At 47.5% G+C, this 26,244-nt stretch overlaps 1 protein-coding gene across 4 annotated transcripts in view; it reads left to right on the top strand.

Annotated features, from left to right (window-relative positions):
- The window catches only part of PIKFYVE (phosphoinositide kinase, FYVE-type zinc finger containing), a 603,254-nt gene that overhangs the window by 182,709 nt on the left and 394,301 nt on the right, over window positions 1-26,244 (top strand). For all 4 annotated transcript variants that reach the window (XM_073558214.1, XM_073558213.1, XM_073558215.1 and 1 more), the window contains 3 exons: window positions 98-160; window positions 569-698; window positions 773-950. In XM_073558214.1, coding sequence (XP_073414315.1) covers window positions 98-160; window positions 569-698; window positions 773-950 — 371 coding nt within the window. The remainder of the gene's footprint in view (window positions 1-97; window positions 161-568; window positions 699-772; window positions 951-26,244) is intronic.

The following is a 26,244-nucleotide window of genomic DNA, read 5'->3' as shown; positions in this document are numbered from 1 at the left end:
GGGAGTTCCATGCAGATGACTCAGTCCAGGGCGCGTTCTGTACTTTATGTAGTCGGAACTTTTGAGTTATTTCTGTTCTCTCATTTTGCTCTTGTAGAGTTTCTTCTGTCTGAAGATGGTGGACAGCAGATGATCTCAATAAGTGACGCGTTTATAAAAGGTAACACTTTTTTTTGTCTTGTTTTGATTGTATTCTTTTTTTCTTTTCTTTTTTTTTTTTTTTATCTAACGGATGGAACAGGGTAACAGTGTAAGAAATCTGCACATACTATTGGCTTTCCTGTGCAGTGACAACTTAAGATCCGATGACTCCAGGCATAAGCCTGAAGAAGGAATACATGGTCATCCTAGCCTTCAGTAGTAAAATGCGGCATGATAACCGGGGTTCTGGACAGTAGATTTGAGAAACTCAGTGTGTGAACTGTAGAAGTGTAAAATAAAGGGGAAGCAGGAGAGAGAAGGCAAAAGGAGTTTACAGAAAAAGGAAAAAAAAATGTTATAACTATTTGTGGCTACTGGGCTTACAATGAAAAGGATACAGCGAGTAATCAGATTTTTTATTTTCTAGAGTCATTATTTAATAGACGTGTGGAGGAGAAATCAAAAGACCTTCCTTTTACTCCGTTGGGCTGGCACCATAACACCCTGGATCAGCTGCGAGAAGAAAATGGAGAAAAACAGGCAATGGAAAGACTCTTGTAAGGAACATTACTGTTTCTGTGTTGGCAGAATGGAGGCGCAGAACACTGAGTTTTGATTTTCTTTCTTTCAGATCGGCCAACCACAGTCACATGATGTCGCTTTTGCAGCAGCTGCTGTACAATGAGTCGCTGTCGCTCTCTTGGCGAGATGTGATTGTGCCAGTCGTATGTCAGGTGGTGCAGACTGTCCGACCCGATGTCAAGAATGATGATGATATGGATATTCGCCAATATATCCACATCAAAAAAGTATGTGGTGTCATATGGTAGAGCATTATGTCCTCTTACTGAAGGCAGAATACTAATGTATCCTCTACAATAATGATCACTGACAGAAAAAGCTCAATATTCTAGAAAGTCAGTGTTTTATTACTTTATCTTAGACTGATTTAAAAATTCAGTGGGCTTTAGAATTGAGTTTGTAGTTTTGGCAAATTCACAGTTTCCTCTGTAGCAGCTTATTATTCGCTCACTAGTAAACCTGCTGCCATGTAGTTCCCAATATTCATGAGCTCTGTATTGTCCTTACCTAACCACTGATTGCCAGCTTTTTGCCTATGTACAGTTTACAGCTGGGCATTCAGAGAATTGGTAGATCTGCAGCAGGTTTTATTAAACCTGCAGGAAGAAGCCCAGTAAGTGATACATCATTGGAATCAGAGTCTTTGGGGGGTATATAACACCTATTTGGCATAGAAACCAAGAATATGATTTCTGGTAAGAGACTAAATAATTGCAAAAAAAAACATATAATAGACAGTACAGAAGTCTTTAATGGAGATAAAAATTGGTGTGCTGTAGAAATACAGAAAAAAAGATGAGCCCACACAATGAAAAAAGTTTGTATCGTGAAAACAAAGTATAAAAAGTTATATAAATTGAGGAGCCTGTTGATAGATATGTAGGTAGTAGCCATTCAATCACATGCTAAGATATAAAGAATCACATCTAAGAATATCTAGTAATCAAATTGATACAGGACCCTCAACACAAATGTAGCGCCCACCCCACCAATTTTTGGCTCCAATGAAGATTGCTGTACCATCTAATATGTTTTTTTCTGTCACCCATGATGGCACCAATGAGAGAAAGGATCCACCCTTCAAGGACAGGAAACCTTTTAAGATCAAAATGTTGGCACCTCTCTCCACCTCAGTGGTTTCCTGTCTTTGACAAGTGAGCCTTCTTGACCGGCGGTAGGAAGAAAAGAAGATAGACAAAAGTACCCAGACCTGGTCCGACTGACTTCCAGCTGGGCACAGTTTATGCTGCTGCGGTGCCGTGGGGCTGGAAGCGCTATAGCGGGGCCCAATGGGGTCACGTCCCGGATGCACACTCACAGGAGTTCAAAGCGGGAGTTGCGCCCTGATGATGTGCACTGGGACCTTTCACTCGGGTTAATACTTCCGGTTGCAGGTACCGGGAGCTGCAAGGATGTGGTGCTATTTAAGGGAGGATTGCTGGCCAAGCAGGGGTTCATGTGATTTCCAGTGGAGTCACAGCCCCTTTCTCCACAACAGCAGTGGCAGCACTTAATGCAGCAGTAACAGCACTTGAAACCGGAGCATCAGCCACAGCGTCTCCTGCCACAGAGTCAGAAACGCCCACTGGAGAAATAGCAGCCACATCTGGACAGAAGTGGTGGTCATTTGAGCAGAGTATGCAGGACCAGAGATTCCAGGTGAAGTCTGCACAGCTCCAGCAGAATAGAAGATTCCTCTGTCTCTAAAGAAGAGATTTCGGATGACATTCTGCCTACTTTTCCGGTACCCTTATATATCCTCTGAGTGGTTAGTGATCTTCATGAAAGTGCAACCTTTTAATGAGGTTCTCCATTTCTTTCTCTTTCTCCTCTCTAATGTAGGTGATCTCCAAAAAATATTCACCTAAATCTAATATAAAATCTAATGTGGCCTGTGCTCTGCTCGGACAGGGGTTAGCCAGTACATTGCCTAATAGACTATGCCAATGTGGCATAGATGAGACAGTCTCGTAAGAAGCACCAAATTTCTCCTCCAGTCTGAGATCCTTCATTAAAACAGATGGAGAACTCCTTGAGAGCCCTATTTCATTCAGGGAAGACCTCACCGAGGAACACACAATCTGCTACATTGTCAGCTACGAAGTACGATGAAGGGTCTCTGCAGGACTCATTCTCAAGTTCTTTCTCATCGCAAAGAAACTCAGGAACCAGTCATTGCTTTCCACTAGATGAAGTGGGTAATCTAGTAAAAGCAATGAGGTCCACAATGGGGCTAGTCTACCAAAGAACCAAAAAATCTGTGCAAGACATAATGTTTGGGACTCTAGATCAGAGAAAACATAAGACTTTCCCCATTAAAGAGAGAGTGCAGGAGCTCATAAATAGAAAATTGGTAAAGTCAGAAAAAAAGACCCCCTTCTTTCAAGAGGAAGTGCCCCTTTGAAGAGGAGGCAACAACATACTGGAAAAAGGCCCCCATGTTAGATGTTGCTATTTCTAAAGCCTCAAGAAAATCTTCTCTTCCCTTTGTAGTCACAGGGTTATTGAAGGACCCCTTACATAGAAAGGTCAATACCTTCTTTAAAGGAACATGGGAGTCATCAGTGGGGGCTATGAAACAGGCTATAGTGGCAACTTGTACAGATAGGTCACTTATGAACTGGTTAAATAAATTAGAAGACCAGCTGAAGGATAACACACCCATAGAATCCATCTTAGCCGCACTCCCAGTAATGAAGGGTGCGGCAGCCTTCTTATCAAATGCCTCGGCAGATTCGGCAAGATTAGCTACCAGATCAGCAGCGTTATCTAACTCAGGACGTAGAGCCGTCTGGTTAAAATGCTGATTGGGAGACATACAGACAAAGAGGAAATTGTGCTCTCTTCCATTATGGCTAACATTTGGTCCGCCTTGAGTAAGCCTGACCGTTTTTTGTCTTTGGAGCTTCAAACCTCTTTGGTCGGTAACAGACCCACGCATTATGTTTTTGGCAGAAGGACTGAACTTATGCAACTGCTGCTAGACCTTATTCCAGGTATTATTGCTCTGGTTATTTGTTGCAGGGTTGGCAAGGAGTGGGCATTGATGGTTGGGGAAAGTTTAATTGTTCAATATGTAGGTGACCATGTATTACAAGATGCAATAGAGAATGTGCGTTGAAATATACAGTCGAACCTAACAATGGTGGTGCAAGTTAAAATGAGATCTTGGAGTGTACGGGGGACTAGGAGAGCCTAATAAGAGGCATGCTATCTTTAAAACCCTTAAAGACTATAAGAATGTGATAATATGTCTTGAGGAAACACGTGACCCCTGAAAGTGCTCAGTCCCTGAGCAAATGGTGCGGAGGTCCGTCTTTTCACGTTACTTATAGTTTCCGCGCAGTGGCGTACTGCCAATGGTGGCAGGCCACGCGACTGGTATGGGGCCCGAGGGGCGAGGGGGTCCGTCGGAGTTGGACTGCAACAGCTGTCCTGGGGCAGACCTACTGCATGTGAAGCCAGTGTGGCTGCATCTGGGCCCAGAGGCTCCGGGGGGGGGTGGTCCCTGCAGGGCGGCTGATATGAGGGCAATCTGGCCTGTTTATCCAGCCACGAGGCTTGAGGGGGCCCCAGGCCAGATTGCCCTCATGTGCGGCGGGCAGGGAGAGATCCTTGCAGTTCCGCTGCCTACAAGAGGAAATGGCAACAGAACTGCAGCGATCCGTCCTGCTTCCTGCCCATGCTTCCTGTCTCACACAGCAGTCAGCGGTGCTGCCGCTGTGCCAGTGAGTGGAATCTGCCAGTGATGGTGATGCTGTGGTTGCGGGAGAGCGTGCAGAGAGGTGCTGTGTGTGTGTGTGTGTGTACACGTACGTGTGTGTATAGCGATGAGTGGTGGTGTGTGTCTGCTTGCGTGCGTAGCACTGCGGGGGAATGTGCAGAGAGGTGAATGGTGCTGTATGTGTCTTTGTGTGTGCGCAGGTGGAGGAGAGGGAAATGATGGGGGAGAAGGCAATGATGGGGGTGACAGAGAGGGCAATGATGGGGGTGGTGGGGGGGAAGCAATAATAGGGATGGTGGAAAGAGCACCATCCCTGGTGGGGGAGGAGGCAGTAATGGAGATGGTGAAAAAAATGATGGTAGTGAAAAGGACAATGATGTGAAAAGGGCAATGATGGGGTGGTGGGGACAAAGCAGTGATAAAGGTGGTGGAAAGGGCAATGGTGGGGGAGAGGACAATGAGTGGTGTGGGGGATTGGGAAGAGAGGAAGTGTAATTTTATAATGGATTTAGGAACGGGGAGGTGGAGGAAGACGTTATCGCTTATTATATTTAACACAGTCCCTTAGTATATAGTGTACTCACTTATGTATAGCACAGTCCCTTAGTATATAGTGTACTAGCTTATTATGTATAGCGCCATCCCTCAATATATAGCGTAGTCACTTTTTATGTATAACACAGTCCCTTGGTATATAGTGTACTCACTTATGTATAACACCATCCTTAGTTACATAGTTTCCTCTTTTATCATGCATAACACGTCCCTTATTACATACCATCCTCTCTAGTTATACACTGGGTGCAGAATTATTAGGCAAATGAGTATTTTCATCACATCATCCTTTTTATACATGTTGTCCTACTCCAAGCTGTATAGGCTTGAAAGCCAACTGCCAATTATGTAAATCAGGTGATTTGCATCTCTGTAATGAGGAGGGGTGTGGTCTAATGACATCAAAACCCTATGTAAGGTGTGCTTAATTATTAGGCAACTTCTTTTCCTTTGGCAAAATGGGTCAGATGGGAGATTTGACGGACTCTGATAAGTCAAAAATTGTGAGATGTCTTGCAGAGGGATGCAGCAATCTTGAAATTGCCAAACTTTTCAAGCGTGATCACCTAACAGTCAAGTGTTATATGGCAAATATCCAGCAGGGTCGCAAAAAGCGTGGTGATAAAAAAAGGCTCAAAATAACTGTCCATGAATTGAGGAAAATCAAGTGTGAGCTGCCAAAATGCCATTTGCCACCAGTTTTGCCATATTTCAGAGCTGTAACTTTACTGGAGTATCAAAAAGCTCAAGGTGTGCCATACTCAAGGACATGGCCAAGGTATGGAAGGCTGAAAAACGACCACCTTTCAACAAGAAAAATAAGATAAAGCGTCAAGACTGGGCCAAGAAATATGACTGATTTTTCAAAGGTTTTATGGACTGATGAAATGAGAGCGACTTTTGATTGGCCAGATGGATGGGCCCGAGGCTGGATCAGTAAAGGGCAGAGAGCTCCACTCCGACTCAGACGCCAGCAAGGTGGAGGTGGGGTACTGGTATGGGCTGGTATCATCAAAGTTGAACTTGTGGGACCTTTTCGGGTTGAGGATGGAGAGAAGCTCAACTCCCAGACCTACTGGGAGTTTCTGGAAGACACCTTCTTCAAGCAGTGGTACAGGAAGAACAGGGCACACCTGTGAAGTGAAAACCATTTCCGGTGACTACCTCTTGAAGCTCATTAAGAGAATGCCAAGAGTGTGCAAAGCAGTAATCAAATCAAAAGGTGGCTACTTTGAAGAACCTAGAATATAAGACATATTTTCAGTTGCTTCACACTTTTTTGTTAATTATATAATTCCACACGTGTTAATTCATAGTTTTGGTGCCTTCAGAGTGAGTCTACAATTTTCATAGTTATGAAAATAAAGAAAACTCTTTGAATGAGAAGGTGTGTCCAAACTTTTGGTCTGAGATATATATATATATATATATATATATATATATATATATATATATATACATACATACATACATACATACATACATACATAGTTAGGTCCATATATGTTTGGACAGACATTTTTCTAATTTTGGTTCTAGACATTACCACAATGAATTTTAAACCAAACAGTTCAGATGCAGTTGAAGTTCAGACTTTCAGCTTTCATTTGATGGTGTCCACATTAAAATTGGATGAAGGGTTTAGGAGTTTCAGCTCCTTAACATGTGCCACCCTGTTTTTAAAGGGCCCAAAAGTAATTGGACAATTGACTCCAAGGCTATTTCATGGACAGGTGTGGGCAATCCCTTCGTTATGTCATTCTCAATTAAGCAGATAAAAGGCCTGCAGTTGATTTGAGGTGTGGTGCTTGAATTTGGAAGGTTTTGCTGTGAAGGAAACAAGCGGTCAAAGGAGCTCTCCATGCAGTTGAAACAAGCCATTCTTAAGCTGCAAAAACAGAAAAAACCCATCTGAGAAATTGCTACAACATTAGGCGTGGCAAAATCTACAGTTTGGTACATCCTGAGAAAGAAAGAAAAAGCACTGCTGAACTCCTCAATGCAAAATGAACTGGGCGCCCACGGAAGACAACAGTGGTGGATGATCGCAGAATAATCTCCATGGTGAAGAGTAACCCCTTCACAACAGCTAACCAAGTGAACAACACTCTCCAGGAGGTAGGCGTGTCAATATCCAAATCTACCATAACGAGAAGACTGCATGAAAGTAAATACAGAGGGTTCACTGCACGGTGCAAGCCTCTCATAAGCATCAAGAATAAAAAGGCTAGACTGGACTTTGCTAAAAAACATCTAAAAAAGCCAGCACAGTTCTGGAAGAACATTCTTTGGACACATGAAACCAAGATCAACCTCTACCAGAATGATGGAAAGAGAAAAGTATGGCGAAGGCGTGGTACAGCTCATGATCCAAAGCATACCACATCATCTGTAAAACACGGCGGAGGCAGTGTGATGGCTGGGGCATGCATGGCTGCCAGTGGCACTGGGTCACTAGTGTTTATTGATGATGTGACACAGGACAGAAGCAGCCGAATGAATTCTGAGGTATTCAGAGCCATACTGTGTGCTCAGATCCAGCCAAATGCAGCCAAACTGATTGGTCGTCGTTTCATACTACAGATGGATAATGACCCAAAACATAAAGACAAAGCAACCCAGGAGTGTATTAAAGCAAAGAAGTGGAATATTCTTGAATGGCCAAGTCAGTCACCTGATCTCAACCCAATTGAGTATGCATTTCACTTGTTAAAGACTAAACTTCAGACAGAAAGGCCCACAAACAAACAGCAACTGAAAACCACCACAGTGAAGGCCTGGCAGAGCATCAAAAAGGAGGAAACACAGCGTCTGGTGATGTCCATGAGTTTAAGACTTCAGGCAGTCATTGCCAACAAAGGGTTTTCAACCAAGTACTAGAAATGAACATTTTATTTACAATTATTTAATCTGTTCAATTACTTTTGGTCCCTTTTAAAAACAGGGTGGCACATGTTAAGGAGCTGAAACTCCTAAACCCTTCATCCAATTTTAATGTGGATACCCTCAAATGAAAACTGAAAGTCTGAACTTCAACTGCATCTGAATTGTTTTGTTAAAAATTCATTGTGGTAATGTCTAGAACCAAAATTAGAAAAATGTTGTCTCTGTCCAAATATATATGGACCTATATATATATTGGCGTAACAACTGCCACCCTCCATCTAGTAGTAATAATGATATATAAAAAAAAAAAAAAAAATATATATATATATATATATATATATATATATATATATATATATATATATATATATATAATATATTTTTTTTTTATATATCATTATTACTACTAGATGGAGGGTGGCAGTTGTTACGCCAAAGGCTGCGAGTACTGAGAGTGGACCCCCTGGGCCGTGGTACCCAGATGGGACCAACCCCTATACAGAGATCTCGAGTACCATGGCTGCCGGGACCAGTGGTCGGCTCAAGAGGAAGGTACCCTAAAAAGTAGATGAGACTGAAGGAGCTGGGAGAGGAGAGTGGATAAGGCAGGAGTAGGTACAGGGGAGGCAAAGAGGATGGAAGGCATGAGATGGAGAGGGTCCAGAGGCATAGGGTATACAGAGGTGAGGAGGAACGGAGAACCAGGAGGACAGGAACTGGCTCTGAAAAGACACGGAGACACACAAAGTGAGCGAGCAGGCTTAGCAAAATGGTATCTAGGCAGTAGCAAAAAAGGGCCTAAGCATAGGTAAAGTTTACACAATAATCAGGTGCCTCCACTAAGGGAGGGCGGTGGCTAGAAATACCTTGTGCTTGTCCCCCATTGGACAGGCAGTGTTACCGGGTCAAGTCACGTTGCTGAATTAAGGACGCGGGGGCTCGCGCTGCCGGACCCTAAGGCGCATGCGTTAGAAGACCATGTGCGCGGCCGATGGCACAGGGGAAACGCACCGGGGTGCCCGCGCAGCTGCACACCAGAGAGCAGGACGGCGAGGAGCAGAAGGCAGGATGGGAACAGTGGCGGACGCGAGCCCAAGAGCAGTAAGTATGGGGCTAACAGCGGTAATGTCACGATGGGGGCAGGCTTTGCAGCGTTGAGAATCTCTCCCACCCCATGTGCTCACCCACCTATCCACTCTCTCTTTCCCCACGTGCTGACTTCTTCCATCTGTGCTCTCTTCTTTGACCTGTCTACCCATGTGCTATCCCCCTTGTCTGCTGTCTCTCTCGTTCCTGTGCTGTGTTCTCCCCTCATGTGCTGTCCCGTTTGAGCTGTCTCCCCCCTGTGTTCTGTCTCTCTCACCTCTGCATGCTCTCTCTCTCCCCTATCTGCTGTCTTCTCCTCTCATTGTCTGTGTCTGACCATGTACAGAACATACCACAGCTCCTGGGCAGGGGAAGAAGCAAAAGACAATACTGACATTACAGCAGGAGATCGCAGAGGATACATTTTGTGAGGTAAAATATTGTTTAAAAACAGTCAGTGAAACATTTTACCTCACAAAATGAATCCTCTGTGATCCCCTACTGTAATATCAGTATTGTCTTTTGCTTCCTCCCCTGCCCAGGAGATGTGGTATGCTCCGTACACGGTCAGTCACAGACAATTTTTAAAATTAACTTTCGTTCGTGGGGAAACCCTTTTAATGTGACCGGCTTCCTCTGCCTTTAGACATGTCGCGCATTAGCCGCCGGGATCAACCGAATGATTCACTGCACTTACGCGAAATTCGCTCAGGCACAGTAAATCAGACCGCCGTATTGTGTATACAGTGTGTGTGTGTGTGGTGCAACGTTGTTCCGCTGGTGGTACCGCGCAAGAGGCTGGTATCACCAGCAGTTTCCATATTGAAACACCCGTCACTTTGGTGTTCCAATATGGCGGTCGGTGAACATATATATAAAAACCTAAAAACTGTCAGCACTTCCTAATGTGAACACTTGCAAGCTGCAAAAACTGCATAATATAGACAAAAAAAGAACACAGCACCACATGTGCATGAATCTAGGCCATGTGAATGCATATACAGATGTGGCCAAAAGTATTGACACCCCTGCAATTCTGTCAGATAATACTCAGTTTCTTCCTGAAAATGATTGCAAACACAAATTCTTTGGTATTATCATCTTCATTTAATTTGTCTTAAATGAAAAAACACAAAAAGAATTGTCCTATAGCCAAATTGGATATAATTCCACACCAAACATAAAAAAGAGGGTGGACAAAAGTATTGGCACTGTGCGAAAAATCATGTGATGCTTCTCTAATTTGTGTAATTAACAGCACCTGTAACTTACCTGTGGCACCTAACAGGTGTTGGCAGTAACTAAATCACACTTGCAGCCAGCTGACATGGATTAAAGTTGACTCAACCTCTGTCCTGTGTCCTTGTGTGTACCACATTGAGCATGGAGAAAAGAAAAAAGACCAAAGAACTGTTTGAGGACTTCGAGAAACCAAATTGTGAGGAAGCATAAGCAATCTCAAGGCTACAAGTCCATCTCCAAAGACCTGAATGTTCCTGTGTCTACCGTGCGCAGTGTCATCAAGAAGTTTAAAGCCCATGGCACTGTGGCTAACCTCCCTAGATGTGGACGGAAAAGAAAAATTGACAAGAGATTTCATCGCAAGATTGCGTGGATGTTGGATAAAGAACCTCGACTAACATCCAAACAAGTTCAAGCTGCCCTGCAGTCCGAGGGTACAACAGTGTCAACCCATACTATCCGTTGGCTTCTGAATGAAAAGGGACTGTATGGTAGGAGACCCAGGAAGACCCCACTTCTTACCCCGAGACATAAAAAAGCCAGGCTGGAGTTTGCCAAAACTTACCTGAAAAAGCCTAAAACATTTTGGAGAATGTTCTCTGGTCAGATGAGACAAAAGTAGAGCTTTTTGGGCAAAGGCATCAACATAGAGTTTACAGGAGAAAAAAAGAGGCATTCAAAGAAAAGAACACGGTCCCTACAGTCAAACATGACGGAGGTTCCCTCATGTTTTGGGGTTGCTTTGCTGCGTCTGCCACTGGACTGCTTGACCATGTGCATGGCATTATGAAGTCAGAAGACTATCAACAAATTTTACAGCATAATGTATGGCCCAGTGTGAGAAAGCTGGGTCTCCCTCAGAGGTCATGGGTCTTCCAGCAGGACAATGACCCAAAACACACTTCAAAAAGCACTAGAAAATGGTTTGAAAGAAAGCACTGGAGACTTCTAAGGTGGCCAGCAATGAGTCCAGACCTGAATCCCATAGAACACTTGTGGAGAGATCTAAAAATGGCAGTTTGGAGAAGGCACCCTTCAAATATCAGGGACCTGGAGCAGTTTGCCAAAGAAGAATGGTCTAAAATTCCAGCAGAGCATTGTAAGAAACTCATTGATGGTTACCGGAAGCAGGTGGTCGCAGTTATTTTGGCTAAAGGTTGTGCAACCAAGTATTAGGCTGAGGGTGCAAATACTTTTGTCTGGCCCATTTTTGGAGTTTTGTGTGAAATGATCAATGTTTTGCTTTTTGCTTCATTCTCTCGTGTTTTTTCATTTAAGACAAATTAAATGAAGATAATAATACCAAAGAATTTGAGTTTGCAATCCTTTTCAGGAAGAAACTGAGTATTATCTGACAGAATTGCAGGGATGTCAATACTTTTGGCCACAACTGTACATGTATACAGTGGAGAACAAAGTATTTAGTCAGCCACCAATTGTTGACGTTCTCCCACTTAAAAAGATGAAAGAGAGAAGCCTATAATTGACATAAGTGGACCACATCTATGAGAGTCAAGATGAAAAAACAAATCCTGAAAATCACCTTGTCTGATTTGGCGAGTTTTATTTAGCAAATTATGGTGTAAAATAAGTATTTGGTCATTAATAAAAGTTCAACTCAATATTTTGTTATATATCCTTAGTTGGCAATGACAGAGGTCAAACGTTTTCTGTAAGTCTTCACAAGGTTGGCACACACTGTTGGTGGCATGTGTGATGATTCCCAAGGGTGAACCCACTGGACCGCGGCAAGCAAACCTCCCCTGGGCGAGCGGACCAGGTGGACCACCCCCTATACAGGGAGCGTTAGGGACAGGCCCAGGGGAAACTACTCACCACGGCAGCTGGTACCCGAGGACGGAGGAGCACAACAGGAGATGCAGCGGGCAGGCAGAAGAATGAGCTGGACCGGAACCGGCGGGACTGGAAGCCAGGAACGGAGGCTGAAGGATACAGGCAGGCAAGGCAGGAATGGTAAGACACGGGTCAGACGCAGGCAACGGCTGGACACGGACACGAGATGGCGGGCACTGGGAGGAACACAAGGACCAGGTTAAACAGGGTGCACGAGGAAAGGGAAGGAGCAGCAGGAAATGGCAGGCAGGCTGGGGCCAGAGTCACAGTAAGAGACAAGTGACGATCAGGCGGTGATCTGGAGGGAGAGGCTGCCTCTTATAGAGACAGGAGTTCCGGGTCAGGTCAGCAGGGTCAGGAAGGCGGGGAGAAGGCCTGGCTTGGCCTGTACTGGGATCTGGAGCGCAAGGCGCGCATGCGCCCCGGGCAGAACGCCGGGACAGAGCGCGGGGCAGAGGACAGGAGTGCAGGCGGGCGCTCCCGGAGGCCACGGGCGACGCGGGATCCGACAGAGAGGCGGCAGCAGGAGCCGAGCACGAGGCGGGGGCGGTGAGCGTGGAGCCGGCGGAGACTGTAAGCGTGACAGTACCCCCCCTTTTACGCCCCCTCTTCCCACGGCCGGAAAGAAACTTAGCTAAAATCTGGGGGGCTTGAATGTTCTCCCGGGGTTCCCAGGATCTCTCCTCAGGGCCAAAACCTTTCCAGTCAATTAAAAAGAAAGTTTTACCTCTAGATCGTTTCATAGCAAGAATTTCCTTAACCTCAAAGACATCCTGTGCTGACACGGGCGCGGGAGTGCTGCCAGTAGAAGCATGAAACTGGTTGAGTATGACCGGTTTTAAGAGGGAAACGTGAAATGAGTTAGGAATCCGCAGTGAAGCTGGGAGTTTTAGCTTGTAGGCAACGTCATTGATACGGGCTAGAACCTCAAAGGGACCGATGTAGCGGGGACCTAGTTTATAGGAGGGAATTTTGAGACGAACAAATTTTGAGGATAGCCAAACTTTATCCCCAGGGTGGTACAGTGGAGAATCCAGGCGTTTTTTATCGGCGTGCCTCTTGAACCCGTCTCGTGCTCGCTTAAGTGCGGTTTTGGTCTCCTGCCAGACCCTGGAGAACTCCTTGGTCAGAAGATCGGCCGCCGGCACACCCGAGGTCGGGAGTACCGGCAGAGGTATACCAGGATGTTGACCATAGACCGTAAAGAAAGGCGACTTGGCGGAGGATTCGCTGGTATGGTTGTTGTAAGCGAATTCGGCCCAAGGGAGCAAGCTGGACCAATTGTTCTGATGGGCGTTGGAAAAATGTCGGAGGTATGCTACGAGGATCTGGTTCGTGCGTTCCGCTTGACCGTTGGACTGAGGGTGATAAGCGGAGAAAAAGTCCAACGTTACTTCCATCAGCTTGCATAGAGCCCTCCAGAAACGCGAGGTAAACTGAACCCCTCTGTCCGAGACAATGTGTTTGGGGAAGCCATGAATCCGGAAGACATGAGATATAAAAATTCTCGCCAGGTCAGGAGCGGAAGGTAGACCGGGCAGAGGGATGAAGTGGGCCATCTTGGAGAAGCGGTCCACGACCACCAGAATGACCGTGTGACCTGAGGAACGAGGTAGATCCGTAATAAAATCCATCGCGATATGCTGCCACGGAGCCGAGGGAACCGGAAGTGGATGCAGAAAACCGGAGGGTGGCTGACGTGGGACCTTGTTCTTGGCACACGTTGGGCAGGAGAGGATGAAACTTCGGACATCTTGAGACAAAGAAGGCCACCAATAAAAACGAGAGATGAGGGAGAATGTTTTCTTGAGGCCGGCATGACCCGCTAACTTGGTAGCATGACCCCAATGTAGAACTCGCCTCCTGTCATCATCTTGGACAAAAGTCTTGCCGGGGGGCAAGGAAGTCAGGTTAACAGGCGCGACTACGATGAGCTTGCTTGGCTCCACAATGTGTGAAGGCTCCTCCTCGTTGTCGGTGACCAGAAAGGATCGAGACAGGGCATCCGCTTTGAGATTCTTATCACCCGGACGGAAATGGAGCTCAAAATCGAACCGGTTAAAGAATAATGACCATCGGGCCTGCCGGGGATTAAGCCTTTGTGGTGATTGAATGTAGGCTAGATTCTTGTGGTCGGTGTAGATCTGGAGTGGGTGTACCGCTCCCTCCAGAAGATACCGCCACTCTTCCAAGGCTAGCTTAATGGCAAGCAGCTCTCTGTCCCCGATGGTATAGTTTCTCTCCGCAGGGGAGAATGTCTTGGAGAAGAAGCCGCAGGACACCAAGCGACCGGAAGGAGATCTCTGGGAGAGAACCACACCGGCTCCGGTGGCAGAAGCGTCTACCTCTAGGGTGAATGGTTTGTTCGCCTCTGGACGATGTAGCACCGGGGCTGTGGCAAAGGCTTGCCTCAAGGTTCGGAAGGCGTTCTCGGCCTCAGGAGGCCAGTGGTGAGGATCGGCTCCCTTTCGGATCAAAGCAGAGATGGGAGCGGTCAGAGAGGAAAAGTGCGGATTAAACTGCCGGTAATAGTTGGCGAATCCCAGGAACCATTGGATTGCCTTAATTCCCTGAGGACGCGGCCAGTTGAGTACCGCAGACACTTTTCCCGGATCCATGCGCAAGCCAGAATCGGAAATGATGTAACCCAAGAACGGCAGAGACGACTGTTCGAAGGCGCATTTCTCCAGCTTGGCGTAGAGACGATGTGTTCTCAAACGAAGTAAAACTTGACGCACGTCTTTTCGGTGTGTGGACAAATCCGGAGAGAACACCAGAATGTCGTCCAAGTAAACCACCACGCAGGAGTAAAGATCTCGGAAAATGTCGTTGACAAATTCTTGGATCACCGCGGGAGCATTGCATAGGCCGAAGGGCATAACGAGGTATTCATAATGGCCGTCACGAGTGTTGAATGCGGTCTTCCATTCATCACCGGAGCGGATCCGGACCAGATTGTAGGCCCCTCAAAGATCTAATTTAGTGAAGATCCGTGCACCCCGTAGACGGTCAAATAGCTCCGGAATGAGGGGCAGAGGATATTTGTTCTTAATGGTGATATCGTTGAGCCCTCTATAATCAATACAGGGATGCAGGGACCCGTCCTTTTTCTTGACAAAAAAGAACCCAGCGCCTGCAGGTGAGGAAGACTTACGAATAAAGCCTTTGGCCAAGTTTTCCTGAACGTATTCGGACATGGCCTGGGTCTCGGAGGGAGACAGCGGGGTAGATCCGACCATGAGGCGGCGTAGAACCGGGGAGCAGATCGATGGGGCAGTCATATGGACGATGCGGGGGCAGGGTCTCTGCTTCCTTCTTGTCGAAGACATCCAAAAAGGCCCAGTAGGCGGAGGGTAATTCGGTAGACATCGACGTTGGACGTGGAAATTTCGGCGGCTGTACAGGGAGTAAACACTTATCTTGACAAAGTTGACCCCATCGCAGAACGTCACCAGAGCGCCAATCCAGGATAGGCTCGTGGGTCCTTAGCCAGGGGAGTCCCAGAAGGATGGCATGAGACAAAGAAGGCAGCACGTAGAATACTATCTTCTCTCGGTGTAAGGCTCCGACCTGAAGCTCCACCTCTTCGGTAACCTGAGTAACGGACTTCCGCAGGGGTTGACCGTCGACCGAAGCAATCTGCCGAGGGGTCTCCAGGGATCTGACAGGAATTCCAAGTCTCTTAACCGCCTCAAGTTGAATGAAGTTACCGGCCGCCCCAGAATCTATATAGGCCCATTCAGAAAAACGTTTAGAAGCCAGGTGCAAAAGGACAGATAGGGTCAAGGGTAGAGAGGAGTCAAAATCACCTAGGAAGACCTCTCTTACCTGTCCTAGGCAGAGGCGTTTCCCGGACGAGTGGGGCAGGCACGAAGAAAGTGGGACGCACTCCCACAGTAGAAACAGAGCCCCTGTTCGACCCTCTCTCTCCGACGCTCCTCCACCGGTTTGAGGCGATCCACTTGCATGGGTTTCGGTAGCGGGAGCGTGGAAGCTGGAGTTGAGCGGACTCGAGGTGGACTCCGAGCGGCCGGAGGAGCGCGAAGAGGTCTCCTGTCCCTAGCGAGCTCTCGGGAACGTTCTTGAAAGCGGAGGTCGATGCGGGTGGCCAAAGAGATTAAATCCTCCAAGGAGGTGGGGGTATCCCGACCCGCCAACTCGTCCTTGATCCGCCCTGAAAGACCCCGCCAAAAGGCTCCCACCAAGGCCTCATTGTTCCAACCCAACTCTGAGGACAGGGTGCGAAACCGAATGGCGTACTGACCTACTGAGAGTGTGCCCTGATGAAGATTGAACAGTGCCTCGGTAGCGGAGGCAAGGCGACCGGGTTCATCAAACACCTTACGAAAGGTGTCTAGAAAAAAGGAGAGTTGGGTGACCATGGGATCGTCTCTTTCCCAGAGGAGGTTAATCCAAGCTAGAGCCTCTCCTTCTAAGTGGGACACGATGAAGGCCACCTTGGCACGGTCAGTGGGGTACTGTTGTGGCAGCAACTCAAAATGTAGCTGGCATTGATTTAAAAACCCTCTACACGTCTTGGGGTCGCCACTATATCGCAGGGGTTTAGCCAGTCGAGGGGAAGGGAGCGGAACCGCAGGCTGTGCCGGGGCTGCGGCCGCGGTCTGGAGGGCCAGCAAGCGGTTGTCCACCGAGGCCATGTAGTTCAGGATATGAGCCTGAGTGTCGCGCTGCTGGGCAAGCTCCTGCTGGAGGCCGGTGATCTGGGTGGTACTCCCTGGATCCGAGGCCTGTAGTGACGAGAGACGAGACTCCATGGACTTGAGGAACGACATGATCCTCGCTTGATTTTCCCGCAGGAATAGAAGTTCCTTTTGGGTCGGGGTAGAAGTACCAGTGGGGTCCATGGCCTGATCGTTCTGTGATGATTCCCAAGGGTGAACCCACTAGACCGCGGCAAGCGAACCTCCCCTGGGCGAGCGGACCAGGTGGACCACCCCCTATACAGGGAGCGTTAGGGACAGGCCCAGGGGAAACTACTCACCACGGCAGCTGGTACCCGAGGACGGAGGAGCACAACTGGAGATGCAGCGGGCAGGCAGAAGAATGAGCTGGACCGGCGGGACTGGAAGCCAGGAACGGAGGCTGAAGGATACAGGCAGGCAAGGCAGGAACGGTAAGACACGGGTCAGACGCAGGCACCGGCTGGACACGGACACGAGATGGCGGGCACTGGGAGGAACACAAGGACCAGGTTAAACAGGGTGCACGAGGAAAGGGAAGGAGCAGCAGGAAATGGCAGGCAGGCTGGGGCCAGAGTCACAGTAAGAGACAAGTGACGATCAGGCGGTGATCTGGAGGGAGAGGCTGCCTCTTATAGAGACAGGAGTTCCGGGTCAGGTCAGGAAGGCGGGGAGAAGGCCTGGCTTGACCTGTACTGGGATCTGGAGTGCAAGGCGCGCATGCGCCCTGGGCAGAACGCCGGGACAGAGCGCGGGGCATAGGACAGGAGTGCAGGCGAGCGCGCGCCCGCCGCGGGAGCATGCCGGAGGCGGCGGGCGCTCCCGGAGGCCACGGGCGACGCGGGATCCGACAGAGAGGTGGCAACAGGAGCCGAGCACAAGGCGGGGGCGGTGAGTGTGGAGTCGGCGGAGACGGTAAGCATGACAGTATGTTGGCCCATTCCTCCATGCAGATCTCCTCTAGAGCAGTGATGTTTTGGGCCTATCGCTGGGCAACACGGACTTTCAAATCCCTCCAAAGGTTTTCTATGGGGTTGAGATTTGGAGACTGGTAGACCACTCCAGGACCTTCATATGCTTCTTATGAAGCCACTCCTTCATTTCCCTGGCAGTGTGCTTCGGATCATTATCATGCTGAAAGTCCTGTCCACGTTTCATCTTCAATGCCCTTGCTGATGGAAGGAGGTTTGCACTCAAAATCTCACGATACGTGGCCCCATTCATTCTTTCGTGTACACGGATCAGTTGTCCTGGTCCCTTTGCAGAGAAACAGCCCCAAAGCATGATGTTGCCACCCCTATTCTCCATAGTAGGTATGGTGTTCTTTGGAATCAAATCAGCATTTGCTGTTGAGTAAGTATGTGGTAGATGTGGCAGAAGTGTTTTGTAGAATCTCTCATTCAGGAACCTAGAGAAACTTGGGTTTTGCACAAAAATTACTAAGTAATCATCTTCTTGAATAAGCGGAAAATAAGGTCTTTATTAAACAGAATTATTACACAGAAGGAGAAAGGGCTGGACATCTGGGTATGGTGGCTAGTGCACAGCAGGTTATATTCACAACTAAAATGGCAAAACTGGTCTATGATCACTACTATGGATGATATTGTAGGTGAATTTTTCCAATTTTATAACCATCTTTATTTCTCTAAGCTTTCTACGATGCCGGAGGCTATTATAATTACCTTGGCCATTTATCATTGCCACAGTTAGCAGCAGAACAAAAGGAGCCCTTGGATGTGCCACTTTCGGTGAAAGAATTAGAAGGGGCTCTGAGTACCATTGAATCAAATAAAGCCCTGGATACTGATTGTCTCCCAGTGGAATTATATAAGCAAATAAGCTCAGTATTGCTGCCCCAGCTGCTGGTGTTCTTCTGGATGTTTCTGGACATGGGTAGATTACCTAGCTCAATGTGTTGTGTGAAGCTGCAATGGTACTAATTTCAAAACCGGGAAATGATCCAGTTTATACTGACTCCTATAGGCCTATCTCATTGTTAAGTTGATAAGATTTTGGCTAAGGGACTGCCACTGAGGCTTAATAAAGTTACTAAAATAACAAAAATGACTCTTACAGGATGATAATCAACCTAAAAGACTTGAACAAGTTCTTGAGAATTCTCACTTTCAAGATGGAGTTGATAAAGCTGCTGTTCCCTGAGTGGTACGTGGCAGTACTAATTCTAAAAGATGCGTACTACCCTATGCCAATACATCTAGAATTCCAAAAATTTCTCAGGGTGTCAGTGACAATAGGGGGAGTCAGGAGGCAGGCATTTTCAATACAATACACTTCCCTTTTGTCTAGCGGTAGCACCTCTGGTGATCACAAAGTTGATGGCATAAGTTACGACCCACCTCCGAGGAAAAAAATACTGTTCCCTAGCTAGACGATTTCTTCATAGTAGGAAACTCATACAATTATTGTCTGTCAGGTGGAGGAAACATGCAACATCTTAAAAGAATTAGGATGGTATTTAAATCTAGGGAAATCAAAATAAGACCCACAAAGGTCGCAAATCTTTTTGGGTCTCATAATGTACTCTAACCATCAGGAATGTTGTTTATCATATCAAAAGAAAAAAATAGTAAGCCTAAAGGGGGCTTTACACACAGCGCTATTGCTAGCAATATCGCTAAAGCGTCACCAATTTTGTGACGCAGCAGCGATATTGCTAGCAATATCGGTATGTGTGATACCTCCGACCGGCTCCCCCACTGGTTATCTCTCATCTCGCGCGAGATCGTCCAGGTCCATTTCTCGTCAGCTGCTTCCTGCTGGCGCCGACTAGCGACGTGTGGACGCGGGCGGGAGGACGTCTTCATCGCCGCGTCTGGAAGGTAAGTAACGACCGCTGCTGCGTCGCTGGTGAGATCTGCCTGTTTGGCAGCGCACTAGCAATCCTGACCGGGTCATATCGTGGTCGGGAGCGCTGGTGCATCGCTAAATGTAAAGGGGGCTTAATTTCCAAGACTCCTTCACCTCCTGTATCTTGACGGTGAATTTGGCTCAGAATCACACGAGAGTTACAGTGGAACATTTTAAGGAATGAGATAGCTTAACAAGGAGATCTAGAGGGCAATCTAACACTTCCTCAAGAGGTGACACGCTCTCTTCTTTGGTGGTTGAAGTTAGACTCAGTCCTGGAGGGAGTGCCTTGGGTGTCAAACATCACCTGGGTAGTCACCCCAGATGCCAGTTCCAGTGAATGGGGGTCCCATTTGGACAAACTCTTAGTCAAGGAAATATGGTCAGTGGAAGAAAGGAAGGGTTACTCGACTGTGTGGGAGCTTCTTGAAGTAGAGAAAACGTTGAGCTGATTGTTCCTCCTACAAGACCACCACGTGAGAGTACTCTCCCACAACAGGTCACAGTTGCGTACATAAACCATCAGGGAGGTACTCAATCCAGCGTCCTGATTGAAATTTGGATAGTGGATACTTATGCTGGCAGAAATGCACCTCCAGTAATTGTCTGCCCTACATATCAAAGGAAAAAGCAACCTCGAAGCAGACCTCCTGAGCCGCAGACCGCTACAACTGGGAGAATGGTCCCTAAATATGTCAGTATTCAACCAAATTGTGGCAAAGTTGTTTTTTCTGAAGATCGATCTTTTCACAACAAGGCTAATGGTAAGCTAGAAAAGTTTTGTTCTCTGAACCCGAAGGAAAATACCCAGGCAGTAGACTTTTTCTAATCAACTGGGACTTCAGTCTTGCATACACCTTTCCTCTGATATGTCTGAGTCTGGCAGGTGCTAAGGAAGATCCGAGAAGACTGAGCAAGAGTAGTCCTCATTGCCCTCTTCTGGTCCAAGAGACATCGGGTCTGCTCCAGGAGGAAATTGCCTCTCAATGTGATCCTAGAGTTCCTTCAGAAAAGGTGGGAACGAGGTCTTCTAGTTAGTACCCTAAAAGTTAAAGTTTCAGCCCTAGGTGCACTATTCAACTGCAACTTTGCATGGAACAGGTGGGTGTCCAAATTCATCAAAGCATGTGTTAGATCTAGACCGGTCCTGGTGACAAAAGCTCCTCCTTGGGACTGAAATTTGACAGTCATCCCTTGAGCCTTTAGATTCAGTGTCCATAAAAATAGTCACCCTTAAAACCATATTACTGGTAGCCTTAACATCGGCCCATAGGGTGAGCGACATAAAGACTCTGTCAGCAAATACTCCGTTCACCCGGGTTTTGGAAGATAGAGTAATCTTGAATCTTTTTTTTTTTTTTTTTTTTTAACCTAAGGTTGTGTCCAAATTTCATCGGTCTTAAGAGATAACATTACCTTCCTTCTGTCCTGACCCTTAAATCGCAAGGAAGAAAGATTTCACACCTTAGATGTTAGGAGATGCATTCTACAAAATTTACCTTCTTTTTTTTAACCCCTTCCCGACCTGTGACACAGCGTATGCATCATGAAAGTCGGTGCCAATCCAACCCATGACGCATATGCGGTGTCATGACTTCAAAGCCCCCCGCGGGTCGGGTGCCCGGGGTCACGGAAAGGTCACCCGACCCGCAGTGACAGGACCCTTTGTGCTTCACCACAGGGGGGGTGGCTTAGTCCCCCCGTGGCTACGATAGCTCTTATTGGCTGTTGAAAGTGAAACAGCCAATCAGAGCGATAGAAATATTTCATCAATGAAATTTGATGAACCATTACAATCCAGCCATGGCCGATGCTGAAATCGCATCGGACATGGCTGAAGACACTAAGTTAACCCCCCGCCGACTGACGGCGGCGATTGGCCGCCGCTGTCACAATCTGCCCCTCTCCCCCTTCCCTCCGCTCCCCCATGATACTCACTAACCCCCCCATAGCCGTCCCGGTGTCCCGCCGTCCCGGTCCATGGGCGCCGCCATCTTGGAAAATGGCGGGCGCATGCGCACTGCGCCCGGCGGCAGATTCATTTTTTTTTTTTATTTTGATCACTGTGATAAACTCTCACAGTGATCAAAATAAAAAAAAAAAGTAAATCACCGCCCCCTTATCACCCCCCATAGGGACAAATAAAATATTTTTATTTTTCAATTAGGGTTAGAAATAGGGTTAGGGTTAGAAATAGGGCTAGGGTTAGGGCTAGGGTTAGGGTTAAAATTAGGGTTAGGGGTGGGTTGGGATTAGGGTTAGGTTTGTGATTAGGGTTAGAGTTGGGATTAGGGTTAGGGGTGTGTTGTGGTTATGATTAGGGTTGGGTTTAGGGTTAGGGGTGTGTTGGGGTTAGGATTGGAGTTAGAATTGAGGGGTTTCCACTGTTTAGGCATATCAGGGGGTCTCCAAACATTTATTCCAGCCAATTTTGCATTCAAAAAGTCAAACAGTGCTGCCTCCATTCCGAGCCCTGACGTGTGCCCAAACAGTGGTTTACCCCCACATACGGGGTATTAGTGTGCTCAGGAAAAATTGCACAACAACTTCGGTGGTCTAATTTCTCCTGTTACCCTTGGGAAAATTAAAAATTGGGGGCTAAAAAAATAATTTTTGTGGAGAAAATGTTTTTTATTTTCACGCCCTACGTTATAAACTTCTGTGAAGCACTTGGGGGTTCAACGTGCTCACCACACATCTAGATTAGCTCCTTGGAGGGTCTAGTTTCCAAAATGGGGTCACTTGTGGGGGGTTTCCACTGTTTAGGTACATCAGGGGCTCTGCAAACGTAACATGACGCCCGCAGACCATTCCATCAAGTCGACATTTCAAAGCATCACTACTTCCCTTCCGAGCCCCAACGTTTGCCGAAACAGTGGTCGCCCCCCACTTATGGGGTACCAGCGTACTCAGGACAAACTGGACAACAATTTTTGGGGTCCAATTTATCTTGTTACCCTTGTGAAAATAAAAAATAGTGGGCTAAAAATCATTTTTTGAGGGAAAAAATATTTTTTATTTTCACAGTTCTGTGTTATAAACTTCTGTGAAGCACTTGGGGGTTCAAAGTGCTCACCACACATCTAGATAAGCTCCTTAGGGGGTCTAGTTTCGAAAATGGGGTCACTTGTGGGGGAGCTCCAATGTTTAGGCACACAGGGGCTCTCCAAACACGACATGGTGTCCACTAACGATTGGAGCTAATTTTCCATTCAAAAAGTCAAATGGTGCTCCTTCCCTTCCGCGCCCTGCCGAGCGCCCAAACAGTGGTTTATGACCACATATGATGTATCGGTGTACTCAGGAGAAATTGCCCAACAAATTTAGGATCCAGTTTATCCCTGTTGCCCATGAGGCTAAAAGAACATTTTTGTGAAAAAAAAGTACTTTTTTTTTTTACGGATCAATTTGTGAAGCACCTGGGGGTTCAAATTTTCGCAGGGGAGGAAAGCTATGGGAAAACAGAAGCACAGGGAATGTGCCCTCTGTAGTTGCCCCTTGCCAGACGGCCACCCTAAAAAGATGTGTCAGCCATGCGTGCGACAAACGGTAGGGGTTGGATAGGGACGGGAGCCCAGGGGTAGATTGACAGGCCCTTACACTCTCCCCCGTCCATGCAGGTAGCGGAAGAAACGCCGGACTTCACCACAAGCCTGAGGGAAATTATCAGGTTGGAAATGAAGGCCCTATCTAAAAGGGATTCTTCTAAAGGAAGAGAAATTAGTCTCTCAGGTTCGGAGTCCTCAGCCTCCCCTAGGAACGATGACTCCTCAGATTCCCCGGCCTCCACTTCGTCGTCTTCAGAGGAAGACTCAAGACGATTCTGCTTCCCCTTAGATCAAATGGATAGGCTGGTTAAAGCAATAAGGTCCACCATGGGGGTAGCAGACGCAAAACCAGAACTTTCCGCACAGGACGTGATGTTCGGGGGTCTAGATCCCAGAAAGCGCAGGGCCTTTCCTTTAAATGATAAAGTCCAGAGCCTGATAGATAGGGAATGGAAAAGACCTGGAAAAAGGGGCTCCTTGCCACCTGCCTTCAAGTGGAGGTACCCGTTCGATGATCCAGTGGTAAACAGATGGGATAAGGCCCCTAAGCTGGACGCGGCAGTAGCCAAAGCCTCCAAAAAAATCCTCCATTCCATTCGATGACATGGCCTCCTTTAAAGACCTGCTGGATAAAAAAGCGGATTCCTTCCTAAAGGGAACATGGGAGATGTCAGCAGGCGCTTTAAGACCAGCGATAGCTGCCACATGTACGGCCAGATCCATGATGGTCTGGCTAGATCAACTGGATTCCCAACTGAAGGACGGAGCCTCAAGAGCATCCATCCGGAAAACCCTACCAATCATCCAAAGTGCTGCCGCTTTTTTGGCTGATGCCTCAGCAGACTCTGCGAGAATGGCGGCGAGGACCGCGAGTTTATCTAACGCAGCACGAAGGGCTCTCTGGTTAAAATGCTGGCCAGGAGATATCCAGGCCAGGTCACGACTCTGCTCCATTCCATGCGAGGGGGAATATCTGTTTGTCCCTGTTTTGGATGAACTTTTAGAGAAGGCCGGGGATGATAAAAAGAAGTTCCCCAGTCTGCCGAACCCTTCTTATAGACGTCCCTTTACTAGGAAAGAAGACGTAGAAGGCCGTCCAGGGACCAGGGCAGATGGGATGACAAGAAAAGGAGAGGTACAGGTTTCATGTTCGCAGGTGGGGGGCGCCAGGAAGGTCCAGCCCGTGACACTAAAAAGCCGCCCCAATGACTAGCTGCTCCGGTAGGGGGGAGACTAGCTGCCTTCTACCCAGCTTGGTCTAGGATTTCTAGTAGTAGCTGGATACTGGGGGTGATAGCTGCGGGTCTACGACTAGAGTTCACCCGGGTCCCCCAAGATCGTTTTAAGGTCAACCCCGCTCAGGACTTCCACATCAGAACAAGCTGCCCTGGAGGCCGAGGTTCATGATCTTTGCCGCAAGAAGGTCCTAACTATGGTTCCAGAAGGAGAAAGGGGAAAAGGTTTCTACTCCCCTCTGTTCCTGGTCCGCAAGGCAGACGGCTCCTTTAGGACTAGAATAAATCTTAAGTCCCTCAACGAATTCCTGGTCATACGCCCGTTTAAAATGGAGACAATTAATTCATCAATAAAAATGCTGTTTAAAAATTGCTTTATGGTAGTGTTAGATTTAAAAGATGCTTACTACCATATACCCATTCATGCAAGCTCATCAGCGCTTCCTCAGAGTGGCGGTTCAGTTAGATGGGTCAGTTCAGCATTTCCAATATGCGGCCCTCCCCTTTGGGGTGGCAGTCGCTCCCCGAGTATTTACTAAAGTGGTAGCGGAGGTTATGGCCCATCTACGTGAATCAGACATTCTAGTAGTTCCCTACTTAGATGACTTCCTGATTGTAGGGAAAAAGGTGAAACATTGTATGGAACAGCTACAAAGGGCAATGTCTGCCTTAGAGCGGTTAGGTTGGCTGCTTAACATTAAAAAATCTCGGTTGCAACCGATGAGAGTCCAACAATTCTTGGGCTTGATCCTAGATTCTGAGAAACAGGAATGCAGTCTGCCTCCGGAGAAGCTTGTTCGCCTACACTATCAGGTCCTGAACGCTTCCAATAACCCCACCATGTCCCTCAGGAAAGCCATGTCCCTTCTGGGTTCTCTTTCTTCCTGTATCCCGGCTGTCCAGTGGGCCCAGTTCCATTCAAGAACACTACAGGGCGAAGTTTTAGTACATCAAAGAGTGCTCGGAGGTTACTTAGAGGGCCAGCTAACCTTATCCCGGAACACAAGGGAGTCCCTAGAGTGGTGGCTAGACAAGGAAAATTTATCCAGAGGGGTTCCCTGGGAGTATGACATATCCCGAATAATCACCACGGATGCTAGCCCTTCCGGTTGGGGGGCCCATATGGGTGAGATTCTAGTACAGGGCCTATGGGAGCATCATCAGATAGAGATGTCATCTAACCTGAAAGAGTTGACAGCAGTAGAACAGGCAGCTAAGAGACTACTTGTGTATCTACAGGGCCATCATGTGCGGGTGTTCTCCGACAATCAGGTCACCGTGGCTTATATCAACCACCAAGGCGGGACTCGTTCCAAACCCCTGATGAATGTGGCAGAACGGTTGTTCCAGCTAGCAGAGCGGCATTTTCTATCTTTAACAGCGCTACATATAAAAGGGAAAGAAAATATCACAGCAGATTTCTTAAGCCGCAATCTACTAATACAAGGAGAATGGTCCCTAAAAAAACTCCATCTTCGACCTGATTGTCCAAAAATGGGGTCAACCAGAGGTAGATCTCTTCACTACAGGAAAGTAAGGCAGTTCTGCTCCCTAAATCCCAGAGAGAACCCCCTGGCGGTAGATGCCTTTCTGATAAAGTGGGACTTCAGGCTACCATACGCCTTCCCTCCCCTATCACTACTACCCCTGGTGTTGAGAAAAATCAAGAGGGACAGAGCGAGGGTTATAGTTATCGCTCCATTTTGGCCCAGGAGGGCATGGTTCTCATGCCTCAGGACCATGTCGGTGTCTGAGCCTTGGGTCCTTCCAGACATCCCGGATATCCTATCCCAGGGCCCAGTCTTCCATCCTCAGGTGGC

Source organism: Dendrobates tinctorius, unplaced genomic scaffold (genome assembly GCF_039654945.1).
Source record: "Dendrobates tinctorius isolate UK_male_01 unplaced genomic scaffold, ASM3965494v1 ptg000254l, whole genome shotgun sequence".
In the NCBI taxonomy this organism is placed as follows: domain Eukaryota; kingdom Metazoa; phylum Chordata; class Amphibia; order Anura; family Dendrobatidae; genus Dendrobates; species Dendrobates tinctorius.
The sequence above is the reverse complement of the archived record's forward strand: the minus strand, read 5'-3'. Positions and strand labels throughout refer to the sequence as shown.